We start from the raw sequence: 14,094 nt of genomic DNA, 5'->3' as shown, positions 1-14,094 counted from the left end.
TCTGACAGCTGGGGAACCAGCTTAGGACCTACCCAGATTCTATGAATGTGGTGTTAGTTAGGAGGACTGGGCAGTCTATGGGGCCTCTGATAGTGGATCAGTATGTATCCCTAGTAAACGAATGGACTTTGGGAGCCCACTCCACATAGAAGAATACTCCCTCAGCTTAGGGAGGGCCTAGGCCCTGATCCAAATGACATGACAGACTTTGAAGATCCTCAATGGAAAACCTCACCATCCCTGGAGAGCAGAAAGGGGATGTGATGGGGCTTGGGAGGAAGAGTAAAAAAGGGGAGGAAAAGAAACAAAAGGCAATGCAAAGAAAGAAAAGGAAGAGAGAGAGAGAGAGAGAGAGAGAGAGAGAGAGAGAGAGAGAGAGAGAGATCCAGGCAACCTCTCTGTAGGGAAAGAGGCTGACCCTGAGGAGAAGGTGGCCAAATATGAGATGGACTCTTATCATGACTCCCCTAACATTGCTTGGCAAATGCAGCAGTTGCAAACCTCCTCAAGTGTGTTTGTGACTGTCTGTCAAGCCGAAGCCACTCCTGACTTGTTCATCCGAGTCTTGATCTCCCCGTAGACCCGTTGCCCATTGAGAGGTCTGCGGCATTATGTTAGTTATATTCCTGTTGCTGTGATAAAATGACTTGACCATGGCATGTCAGGGTGTTTTGTGTTGCCTGAATTGGTCAAAGTATATATTCAAATGATGAAAAGAGGCCAAAATCTTGCTAAGCTAATTAAAAAAAATCTATGACATCTTCATTTAATTCTAGGAAGTTTTAAACTTTTTCTTTATTTCTTTCTTGATGCAGGGGTGATTCAGTTGAGCATTGTTCACTTCCAATGTGTTTTTAGCCTTTCTGCTATTAGTGCTGTTGTTGAACTCTAACTTCAAGCCATGGTGGTCTGATAAGATACAGGAGGTTATTACAATTTTTTTTTGTATCTGTTGAGGTTTGCTTTGTTACTGAGTAGGTGGTCAGTTTTAGAGACAGTTCCATGAGGTGCTGAGAAGAAGGTATATTCTTTTGTTTGTTGGTGGAATGTTCTGTAGATTCCTGTTAAGCCCATCAGAGTCATGGCATCTTTTAGTCCTCTTATTTCTCTGTTAGGTTTCTGTCTGGAAAACATGTCTATTGGTGAGACTTGGGTGTTGCAGTCTCCCACTATTAATGTGTAGGGTTTGATGTGTGATTTAAGCTTTAGCAATGATTCTTTTACATATGTAGGTACTCTTGTATGTGCGGCATAGAGTTTGGAATTGAGACTTCATCTGATGGATTTTCCTGGGATGAATATGAGATGTTCTTCTTCATCTTTTTTGATTACTTTTAGGTTGAAGTATATTTTGTTAGATATTAGGATAGTTACATGAGAAAAATTTTAACTGAATAGTGAGAATCACACAGGTTCAGAATGGAAGTGTAGAAGTGACTCTTCTCTCTTGTGCTATGAATAGCTGAGGAAGTCCCAGAATGGGACCAGACGAGGCTTGTATTTGAGGGGAAAGTGACTAAGGACAAAGAATATGGTTGCAAATAGACTATGCATTTCTGCACAGTCTGTCTACCCAAGTTTACCTGAAAATTATGCTGTGAAAGCTGCACTGGTAGAATGTGGAGGTGTCTCAGGGTTTAAAGATATTGCTGCATAAGCAGAAGGCCCTGAGGTGGGGTCCCAACCACTCTCACAAAGAGGTTTGTACATAATGTTAGTCTGTTATCATATGACAGAGATCATGGTATCCTGTTTGCTTAGTAGGCAGCCAACCTAGCTTAAATCAAGAGACCTGAGTTCATTGAAAATCCCTGTCTCAAACATAAGTTGGAGAGTGATTGAGAAAAACATTGGGCTGAATCCCCTGGCCTCTATAGGAGTGTGTATGCATATGTGTACACACACACACACACACACACACACACACACACACACACACACGCACATACATGCACACACACACTTTAATGTGAGAATGAAACTAAAACTTGATGGCTGAACACGTGTTGACTTGTCATCCAAATACGATTAGTTTTGAGTCAAAGCATGTAACCTTTGCAACTAGGAACAAAAGCTACAGAATCAGAATTCAATTCCCATGTGGGGTAGAAAGCACAAAACTGTCTCAAATGAACAAGTGATTATTTGTGAGTACTACCCAGTTAATGACAGAAGTTTTGGAAAAATATGGCTGAAACCCACAAGTTACCTATGGTCTTGTGGACCTTCACTGCCTCAGCTAATTCTCTATTATCGCCGAGTTTCAAACACATTCATAGTTGCACAAATCTCACCAAGAAATGGAAGAAAGGGGTTAGAGAGATGGCTCAGAAATTAAGAACACTGACTGCTCTTCCAGTGGACCAGAGTTTGATTCCTAGCCTCTACACTGAGATTAATAACCCTCTGTAACTCAAGTTTTGGGGGATAGGATGCCCTCTTCTGGACTCTACAGGCACTGCATGCATGTAGACATACATGCAGGCAAAATAAGAATATGCATAATTTAAAATAAATAAATCTTTTTTTTTTTTTGTTTAAAGAAAGAAATGGAAAGCAATCAGAGCATAGTAATGTATGGATTTAATCCTAGCATTCATAGGCTGAAGGAGGAGGATGACCTTGAGTTCAAGTCCAGGCTGAGTTAAATAGAGAGTTCCAAGCCAGGCTGGGATACAGTGTGAGACTCTGTCTCAAGTAAAAATGAAAATGCCAAGCAAACATACTCAAAGACTGTATGCGACAAAATGACCTATTTTCAAAACAAGGGAGTATTTTTCAAAGGGAATATTAAAGTATAGGTTTATTGCAATGTCTATGAAATTTCCAGTGTTTTAACTTACAGGTAGAAGATAAACTTTTACAATTATTATAGAGCCAAAATAAATAAACCCACCGCAAATAGCTAAGGAAAACCTAAAGAGTAAAAACATGCTGGAAAATCACAAAACATGACATCAAATTACATGACAGAGTCAATGTTGAAAGGGCAGATCAACATTGACACAAAAGCAAACAGTCAAACCTAAGGAACACAGCAAAGAACCTGAATATAAAGTGACAAAACTATGGCACCCTCACTTATGACAAAGATTGAAGTAGTAATTTTAGAAATGATTAAACTGAAAAGAACTCAGGCTCACATGGATCCAGAGCAGAATTCTGGAAGGTATTTTAAGAAGTACCACCAATATGACTCACATCGGCGAAGGAACAAACAACCAAACAAGGGATGGTGTCCTCCAAACTCTTTGGAGGTTCAGAAGAAGTCAATAAGTATTTATGCAGAACAACCGCAAGCAGTCTATCGGTGAAGATGAGGCTGAAGAAGTTTTCTGGTACTGGTGCCAGAGGAAGTAGTTGTGAATGGACCAGGGTCTCTCGCAGCACAAGCTTATGGTCAGCCACGGGTTCAGTGTTCTTTTCAGTTAGTTTGTGGGCCCATCACAGTGTCCATGAACTCGCCAAGCAGTCAAGATGTCCTCAAAGGAGGAGAGCAAGGAGACCACAAGAAGGCGACGGTTTTATTATTATTATTATTATTATTATTATTATTATTATTATTATTATTATTATATAGCTGGTTGTCTAGCTTATGTGCACATCAGCGGCACAATGAGAAGAATCTAGGAGGTATAAGTCATATGGAGGTTGTTAAGTCAACCCTCTAAACAAAACTCCCATATTCATTTGTGTAATCATAGAAAGACAAGGTATTATATACTTAAATTTCTGTATTGACTTTCTGAGGGGGATGTGTGCATTAAAGCTGGATCCTCCACAAATGTATCATCATCATCTGTGTACTGAAAATAACATGAACTTATTTTTACTCCTGATCCAGATCAAAGTGATTGTGGACATGATGGAGTAATTGTTAATAAGAACAAAGGGTCCGAAAGATGGAAAACACAGAGAAGTGAGGGAATTGATGTTCACCAGCCACCAGTTATGATTATGCAGAAAGGAAATGCAGCCTCGTAAGATTGAGGAGACAGTATAAAAAGCCAGAAAGGCAGATAGCAGGACCAGGATGTTCTGGGTGGCTCTGGTCTCAGGGGAGGTTCTGCTGGGACCATGAATGCTGTGGATGTGTTGAACCCTCTGCTTGTGTCTGTACAGAATGACAATCGTGGAGCCACTGGACCAGGCCATGAGGAAAGAAAAGAAGACTTCAGGGCACACCACCAATACTGTGTAGAGTGCGTCAGTGACTTCATCACTCCCTACAATTGAGCAGTATCCAAAATCCCGTTTTGTTGTCACGTTTTTGCTCTTACGTTTGAAAAACGTGTACAGGAAGAAGATAGAATTTATCAACATGTAGAAGACACAGAGGAGGGAAATGGAGCAGACGATGTACTTTGTGGATTTTACTTTCTGTTCCTTACAGCTGGATATCTTGTTACTGATGGTCATGGCCTGGAAGATACTCAAGAGGCAGGTGATGCCAATGGACACACTCCGCCCAAACCCTTGAATGTATAATAGGAGCCTGCATCCCAAACCATTCAAGATCTCCTTCCACCCAAAAGCTGCCATTGTTTGAGGCACTCCTGCAGAGAGAATGATCAAGGCATTGGTTGCCATTAAATTCATCAGAATCAAATCTGTGGGCTTGAGTATACATTCTCTGGAGCAAAGGACTAGATAGTAGAACATAAGGGAAAAATTTCCCAGAATTCCAATCGTAGTTTGTAATAATAAAATAATTCTGATTGCCAGAATCCAGATGTCCATTCTGTAATTCAGTACAATTTCCTTTAGATTATGTCCTTGGTATTTCTCTGGTCTAAATGAATAATAGCAAATGTTTGTAGCTTATGGTAAAAGAGGATACCTTTATACCATGGAGCTTTGATGAGCTTAAGCAGAAGGTCATGCAATTCTCAGGAATTCAAAGGCAGCCTAGAGGACATAGAAAGACCCCATCCCTCCAAATTTTGATACAAGCAGTCCCTTTCTATATATTTTACCATGAAACCGCTCAACACATCAAAATGCACATATTGATGGAAGAAACAAATGAACTTTCCCAGAAGATTCAGCAGTTAGGACAAGATGATGTTGGCCTATGAAAAACAATGAAAAGTGACAGTCCATACTGTTGTTCTTTAGTTACAGTTACAATAATAAAGGCTGGATAAGGGGTGGGGGTGGTGGTCCCGAGTGAGGGTCCCAAGGTAAGGGACCACGTGGGAGAGCATAGCAGGTTCCATAGCAGGTGTGGGTGACCGAGGCAGCAAGGCGGAGGGAATAACACGCCAGGAAGATAGAGCTTGAAAGAGGAGCTTCTTTAGAAAAGGGGAGTGAGGGGGAAGGGAAGACATAGAGGTGCCGGGAACAGAAGAGGAGAGAAGGGAGAAAGAGGGGGAGAGAAGAGGAGGGTAGCTGGTGGCCCATTGGAAGCAGGAGAGAGAGAGAGGGAGGGGTCTGGCTTTTCAAGGGGTCCTTTACACCTGCCTGCAGACTAGTATTCATGGAACCCTGAGCTGACCAGGGCACTGCCTGAGTGCATTCTGCCAGGTGACAGGGGCTGGCCAGCGTAATGACTGAATCCTTACACATACGAGCAAACATAGTTCCAAAAATACTGGTATTTCCTAGTCCTTATGTAAAAGAAGAAAATTCAATAATGACCACACAACTTAAGTATGTAGAGTCTTACTATATAGTCTACCTAAAATTAAAATATACGGAATGTGAAATTCATAATGCCACTCAGAATATATGTATGGTCGAGTAACAGGGCTATAGTTCCTGCATCTTGTCCAACGTGGAGATAGTTTTGGTTTAACCTGAAGCTGACTCTCCCTTGCCCTACCCATTAAGGAATTGTCTCTTGGGAATGCACCCAACCTTCTTTTTTTTTTTTTTTTTGAGAAACTGGTGGTCGAAATGTGCAGGCAACTAACTGGCTGTTTTTGTTTTGTGTTAGAGTGCTTGCTTACTTTAGTGCCCCCTGGCAACTGCCAACGAGGATACAGTTTTTTCTGGTTCTTTTCCTTTCAAAGCTCTCTGTAAAATGCATTTGAGGCAGCTCTGTGAGAAGTGTTTCCCTTCAGGTAGTTGTATAATGCCGACTCTCAATTTGGACTTTGATGTTCCCGAACGGTCTTTGGGTCTCAAAACTAGAACTGTAATAAGATAAGAAAAGTCATTGTGAAAACAGCACAGGTAGGACTGATGGTGACAACTGACACCAAAATAATTTAAGAGCTACCTGTGACGAAAATCCACAGTAGACGAAAGTTGAACGTGAGCACACATGGTCAGGCCTGCTACGGAGTTCCAGAATTCTAGTTTTACGAAACCTCACCGAATGTACAACCAAACAAAAATAGGCAAACTATGACGGGAACAGTGTTATAGATAAAGAGGATTTGTGATAAATGATAGCGATTGGGGTACTGTTTATGTTTCCATTGAAACTGTGTCTAAGATAATCATGTACCACTCCTCAACCTAAAGTGGAAATGAGAGGAAAGAGGGCAACGGGTTAGACAGAGCACCAGTGCAATAGGAGGAATCCCTCGGGTACCATAAATAATTCTGTGAAAGAAGGTGTCTGCAAACACTTACGTAAGCAGACCAGGTCTGCTGCAGAAGCAGGCAGCGGCATTTTGAATCAGCACCAGGTGGAGCCAACAACCCCCAGGATGGGCGCTGTTTCCTTTTCACACTCAAAAGCGATGCAGGGACAGCGAGCTGGGTAACCAAGAATTGGGGGAAGACCAGGCAGTGAAGCTTGGGGTCAAAAGTGGTTTGAACAGAGTGGGGATATGAGGTGAGACCTTATGAACTACCAGATATTTACAGTCTCTCCATTCCTCTTGGGAATGCTTACAGCAGAAACAGACTACTCGGTTAGATGACATAATCCAAGCACATAAGGACGATAGCACTCTGCCAAGTGTAAATTTATAGCTTCTAATTTTTAGAAATGTGTGTCTATGTAAGAATGAGTGTGTATAGAGGTCAGAAAAGTTGAAAGGGGCCCAATAGAGGGTCTAGGTGTGGTATTTCAAAATACATGTATTTTGAAAGAAAGAATAATGGACATTGGACATTATAAGCTTGGGTGAGGGCAATAAATGGTAGACAGGGTATTTTTGGGCAATAATAAAACACAAATTAAAATATCTTAAGGAAACTTGTTTTGTAAGCTAATAAAACATAGAGGACAACAACAACAAAAAAGCCAAGCAAAATAATCACTGATATAAAATATGATGGAAAACACTGAAAATACCAAATTTCAGTGTAAGGAGTAAGGTTTTTCCACCTGCCGCTGATCTTGTCCCGCCGCCGCGCCTGCCCCAAATAACGCAGAGACTCTGTATTTGATATTATGCTGTTGGCCAGTTACTTGTTTCTTATCAGCTAGCTCTGTCTTAAGTATTAACCCATTTCTATGTATTTCCACATGGTCTTGCTGAGAGTGGAGGAATGGCGGTTCTGTTCTCTCCAGACTCTCCATCTTGACTCCTCCTTCCTACTTCCTCTTTCCTCCTTGTCTCCTAGTCCCTCCTATGTAAGAGTACGGTTTTTCCGCCCGGTCTTGTGCTCAGCAATACTTCCTTGCTGTAGCTGTCACTCACCAACAAAGAAACTTCTTTTCACAGAGAAAGGAGATGTTAACACATGGCAAGGGAAAATGAGCTAGGCATGATGGTTGAAAGGATCTTGCAGCCCAACTGACTAGCTGTCAGAATGCTATACAGAGTTTATAGATTACTCCAAAGTGTAGATGATACCACTTTTTGTTTTGGAAGCATATTTAACTGTGTTTTCTTACATATCTGGGGTCACAAGTTTAGTCAACATTGATAAACCATTACACAACAGAGTTATCTTTTACATTCATTTTCCCTCAAGTTTATTCTTTATCAATAATATTTTGTCAATAATATCGATATTCTTTATCAATAATCATTTTAGTCATCATATCCATAACCCAAGTTTTAAGAATCTAGAGGCATATGATAGCCAGTTCTCAGGCTATTAGCTTTACAGATAGTATGCCAAAACAAAATCTCTAAACCATGGGAAGATTGCCATGTTCCAAGCAATTTAGTATTAATTCTTAATGGTTGGGGTGCCCAAGAAAAATCATCAGGTCAAATCTGTTGCAGTTAGTATTTAAATTGTGGAATGATATAATGTTTATATTTTGTATCATTGTAGAATTTATTTTTATTCTAATCTTGGCAAGATATTTTTTGTTCACAAGACACTACAGTATTCCTGCATGAGCTAACTTTTCTACTAAAGCAAGGTCCTGTCACCTCATTCCTTTGTCATCTTTGTACAACATACTTTGTGTGTCAATATAAGTCACTATGTAGAGCAGAGGTAACTTCAGCTTATCTTACTTTGTTGCTGTGTATGCCACAGAATCACCTGAGTGTATAATAGGAAGAGGCTTGTAATTTGGAGAGGCTTGTAATTTGAACTGTGGCCAAATTTTCGAGTCTACCAAATTTTGTTGATCTCATTATATTTACTTTGTTTTGATTATCATGTTCCTGAGTAAGTATAGGGACAGGTATTTTAAGACTATCCCATAGCCTTATAAAGCAAACTCTACCTTCTTTATGTGTGTCACAACCTCCAAGGTGTCACAAAGACCTTCAAGTTGATAAGGATATCTTTCATAATGCAAGAAGGTTGACATGCTCAGGACTATCCCACAGAAGTTTAGAAGCAGTATTCCTAGGAGAGTACTGCTTAATAATAATAAGTTTCCATCAGTCCAATGTTCCCAATTGTGCAAGCATTAAATGTCACCAAAGCATGTGGGGACCAAAATCAAAAGTGGGAAAGTGGCCATCCTGTGGCTCATGTTGGCTGGATCTTTGTCATGCATCTGTGCTGGCTTTATGACTTTTGCCATTCTCATCAGATATGGCTATGCCAATGCATAAAAGTCAGTCAGTCAGTCAGGGACTCATCTTATATTGACTTATAAATGCACATTTCCTCTTAAGGAAGGGAAGAGGTATGTGGCATTCCTCAATTTTTCTGCTTCCAAAGCTCTCACACTGATCATAGCAGACCCATTTTCAGTGACTGCATGAGCCAGGTTTAAGAGATGCCTTCCTTCCTAGTTTGGAAGACATCTATAGCATAAACAGTTCAGATAAAGAATAGTCCCTCCTTTTATAATTTCATGTGCTGTGCAATAATAAAGACCCTATGGCCATAATCAATCCTATCTTTTGTTTTCTTCGAATTACATCTTAGACTTCATGTTTGTTTTCTACTGGTTCATTTATACTGTCTTCTCTTGCATCCTGAACATTATAAGAAATGGTAGATGTTATTTTTTATTAATTAAGTGTACAAATGGATAACAGTAGTAACAACTTATGAGTCATGGCTTGCCTGTTAGTTTGACACCATTTCTGAGTTTTATCATAAGTGTCTGATGTGGACAGTAGCTTTATTTCAACTGTTAGGGCCTGAATTAGAGGCCAAAAGGATATGTGGCTCTAAAATCTAAAGCTGTTTGTGTCAGAGTGCCTACTGGGAGGTCTAGAACATGGTTAGTGTGGTATAAACACAGTCTACTGAGTCCCTGGTCATAAAACCATGAAAAATATTTTCAAATACATTGCATTTTTTAAAATGTAGTTTATGTTCCACACATGACATGTTTTTCATGTTGCGGGTATTTCATTGTATGCTTTTTGTGGTGTGAGGCTTTATTTGGGGACACTAGACAGACGACTCAGTCATGCATAGCACTTGATGGTACTGCAGTGGACCTGAACGTGGATCTCAGCACTGACACTCTGGCTCACAGCTGACTCTAAGTCCTGTTCCAGGGGATTCTGACAAGCTCTTCTGGCCTCTGCAGGCACTGTAGTCTCATAGTGCTCTTTTATATGCATAGCCAAAACATTCACACTAAACATAAAACTGGATAAATAAATAAATCCTTTAAGAATAGTTTTTCATTTGGAAATAAATGTTTATTTCATAGACAAATGCCATTGCAAATAAGGATTTTTAACAAAATGCAGTGCTCTAACAGTGATCTGTGGTGACAGCTGTCCCAACTCTTAGTGTGATTTGACAAGTGCAGGATGGTGCACCGAATGTTTATGATGCCACTGCAAATACACATTGTTTTTAATGAAGGATAAAGTAGAGATGAATTACTAACACCATTACTCTGTGTAAAATGCAATATAAGATGCTACTGTGTGCTAAAAAATACGAGAAGAACATTAAGTTACTAAAATGTTTCTTTTAAAATTCTGTATATACTTACCACTTTTTATATTGATGAACCTATTATAATAAAACCTATAGTACACTCAAATAGAAAAGATTCAAGTGAGATTATAAGGAATCTGAAGAATGTAAGAACTTAAAATTTGACAAATATGAAATGGAAATAAGCTAATTGTGGATACAAACATGGGTAGAGTCGTGGCCTGCCATAAGATATGGCCCTATGTGTTTCAATATGTATGAAAATAAAAGAGCAAGGGAAGGCATGTCAGCACTTTGTGCTTAACATTAGAGTATGATTCAACCAGGGGAGATAAGCAAAGGCATATCTGTTCCTGGCTGACATTTCCAATACTCATACTATTGGCATATACCTCACAAGTTCCCTTTAGTGTAACCTTCCCAAGTTCATGAGGGAGGTTTCAAGCATGTGATTATACCATGGGGCATTATATACAGACTTCATTATTCACTCTGACCTACAAATGTAGTGTTGCATAAGAATACTCTATAGTCCAGAAAGAGATTCTCATGATATATTTTCCAGGGCTGCGTAATTTTTACATTTCCACTGGAATGTTTACTATGGGCATATAACTATGTGCAGTTCAACTATAATAATCCTACTACAAAGATAGCCTACAAATCACAAAGAGTATGGTAAATTATCACACCAACATATTACCACAATCCTTCAGCACTCTCATAGATGGATTGCATTACCCTGGTAGTGCCCACAGTCACCTCAGTCAGAGATTTAAGTACTGACAGTGACCGGCACAAGGTTAGGTGTACCGATTGGTCAGCTCACCTGTTAGAAATGGAGTTATTCTTCTGTGCTTTCTGTCAGTTCACAGATCTGTTTCTGACCCAGATTCCCATTACTGGACATGAGCACGTACTTGGGCTTCTCTTCTTTGCTGGATCTACTGCTCAGATGGAAATATAATGTACTCACCTGGCTTTTGGCTTCTGCAGGATGGTGGATTCTGCAGATTCAGATTCATTAATAACCAGCACCGTGTGAGGGTCAGCTCAACACTAAGGTAGAAGTCTTTAACTCTGTGACCTCATCTCCCTCCAGAATTGCAATTTTCATTTCACCTGCAGTAGGAACGGGCTTTGGGAGAACAAATCATTTTGAGAGATGAAATATTTTCCAGTTTCTAATTAGAAGTTTTTGTGAATATCTACAAAGAGACAAAGTGTTTTGAAGTGGCATTGAGTTTTCTTCATCCCCGAAGGTTGACTAGGGACCTATGAAAGTGCTAGACAGTTTGAGTTCAGATTCATGAGAAAGTAAGAGAAGCCTCTATATCCCATTGGATTTCAGTTTCTCTGACTTCTTCCAACACAAGTCAAGTTAGCTTTTTTTTTTTTTTTTATTTTCCAATCAAATGGACCCAAGAAGCAAGCTGGTGCAGCTATGCTAATATCTAAAAAACTAGACTTCAAATCAAAATTAATCAAAAGACATGAAAAATGTCATGTCATAGTCATCACAGGAAAAACCAATCAAGATGAAGTCTCAATTGTGAACATCTATGCCCCCAATACACAGGCACCCACATTCATAAAAGAGACATTACTAAAACTTAAATCACATATAAAACCCCACACACTTATTGTGGGACTCTTCAACACTCCGCTTTCACTACTGGATGGGGTGTTTTCTCTGTAGTGAGATAGTTACTGGATGGGGTGTTTTCTCTGTAGTGAGATAGTTACTTTGTCCTCTTCTGTGGCACTGACCACGCCCATTGGGGGTGGAGCCATGGGCGGAAGTGACCTGTGGAAGGAGGTCTGAGGAGGAACCAGGGAACGCTCTCTTCCCACTTCTGACACCAGATACTGCAGTTAAATAAGGATCAGGATAAACAAATAGGCCGAATAGATGTTTATTCAGGGAGAAATAACTTACAACCTAGACAGATGAACACCAGCAAGTTCCGCCCGATGCTTTCCTGTCCGAGTCCCGCCAGCAAAAGAGCGTTCCCTGGCTGTTGTTCTTTTGATGCAACTAATGCCTATAAAACACGAGACTCAGCGCCCACATGGAGTTTATTGAGAGAGGGAGAGAAAGAGGGGGTAGCTGGTGGCCAACCGAAAGCAGGAGAGAGAGAGGGAGAGGGAACAGAGAGAGAGCAGAGAGAGCAGAGAGAGGCAGAGAGAGAGAGAGAGACCAGAGAGAGAGCAAAGAGAGAGAAGCACTTGGCACGCTTGCTTTAAAAGGGGAGCTTGCGCATGCCTAACTGAGTCCTCTGGCAGCCAGGTAAAGCTGATGTAGAGTTGACAGGGCCATGAGCATCCCACCCATCCTCGGGCCGGGGGGTCAGCTGGCTGCTAGTTCCTAACTCTGGCTCTTCCCCAGACCTCCTTCCACAGGTCACTTCCGCCCATGGCTCCACCCCCAATGGGCGTGGTCAGTGCCACAGAAGGAGACAAAGTGAATATCCCACTACATTTCTCTATTCTTTATTGTCCATTTTAGCTTTGAGGAAATTGAATCATAGACTTTGATCATATTTTTACCTTCCCCAATCCACCCATATTTACCATCTTTTTTTTTACCCACTCACTTTTGTATCTTTTTAATTTTTTAACTCATGAAGGACAGACTGTATTGATTGTATTCCCCATATGTTCTTGTGTGTGTAAGACTCAACTATGTAATCGTCACCTTAATAGGGGCCACATTTTAAAGGAAGCTGACTCCACCTTTCCTTGTAGCTATCAGTTGTCAATAGCATCTTAATTTGGGGTTAGTGTAGTTAGTTAGACCAACACAACCACTACTGCCAGGAGCCTCTCAGATACCCCAACCTTTACAACTGTCTCCCATGTACAGAAGTCCTAGTTTGGTCCCCTGAAGGCTCCACAGCTGTCAATCCAGAGTTCATGAGTTTCCACAAGCTTAGTTCAGCTGTTCTCTGTAGCTTTCTCTGTCATGAGAAAGCTCATATACTCATATAATCCCTCCTCCCTCTCTTCAACTTGATTACTGGAACTTGGCCTGGTGCTTTGATGTGGATTCCTGCATCTGGTTCCATAAATTACTGGGCGAAGGCTCTATGATGGTATTGGGGTATTTCACTCATCTGATTACAGGAGACCAGTTCTGGCATCCTTCCCACTATTGCTAAGAGTCTTAGCTGGTGTCATTCTCTAGATTCTTAGGAATTACCCTAGCACTGGGTTTCTTCCTAACCCTGTAGTGGCTCCCTCTATTAAGATATTTCTAAGAACATGCTTTTCTAAAAAAGGTCTGAATAGCTGAAACACCACTTGATGTCACAACATGGATAGGAACTCTGACAAGGATGGATGGAAAGCTACAGGTAATAAATAAATTCAGAGAAAGGGAAAATCACTCTTCCCTAAGGACTGGTCTTCCTATACCATGTGATCATGTCTAAACATATGTACATATGATCAACACTAAGTGAATTTAGCAGAGCATAAATATGTACATAATGGCAATTATTATAAAAATAAACATACTTAGTATCTGTTACTACATATTTATATTTCATGCAAATAAAATATACAATAAGTATATGTATAATTATATAGCTAATTAAAAGAGACAAAAAACATGTAAGACGATGAGGGACAAGGGAGGAGTTACCATCCCTTGAGAATTGAGCATAGTGTGGTATCCCTCTGATGTTAGGTCTTCTATACTATACACAAAATAATGAGTCTCATCATGTATGATCAATTCCAAGGACAGGCTCAGATAATATTACACAAAGTTTTAAATCCACCATCTAGAAGACTCCTGTGCATGTTGTAGCTATTACTGTGTTTATAGTGGGGCATGGGTGAGAACTGGTTTTAGACTAAATATTA

General features: G+C 40.3%; 1 protein-coding gene across 1 annotated transcript; it reads right to left on the bottom strand.

Annotated features, from left to right (window-relative positions):
- Positions 1-3,795: 3,795 nt before the first annotated feature.
- Positions 3,796-4,749, bottom strand: LOC127238472 (vomeronasal type-1 receptor 4-like). Its single transcript, XM_051207091.1, has one exon. It carries the CDS (start codon positions 4,738-4,740, stop codon positions 3,796-3,798), a length of 945 nt encoding a protein of 314 aa, XP_051063048.1. The 5' UTR covers positions 4,741-4,749.
- Between the last annotated feature and the right edge of the window lie 9,345 nt (positions 4,750-14,094).

The sequence above is a fragment of the Phodopus roborovskii genome, unplaced genomic scaffold, assembly GCF_943737965.1.
Source record: "Phodopus roborovskii unplaced genomic scaffold, PHOROB, whole genome shotgun sequence".
Lineage (NCBI taxonomy): Eukaryota > Metazoa > Chordata > Mammalia > Rodentia > Cricetidae > Phodopus > Phodopus roborovskii.
This window is presented reverse-complemented; position numbering and strand designations above follow the sequence as displayed.

Bases quoted from the DNA above. Each gene is read 5' to 3' on its own strand.
- LOC127238472 (XM_051207091.1), bottom strand. From the start codon at position 4,740: ATGGACATCTGGATTCTGGCAATCAGAATTATTTTATTATTACAAACT.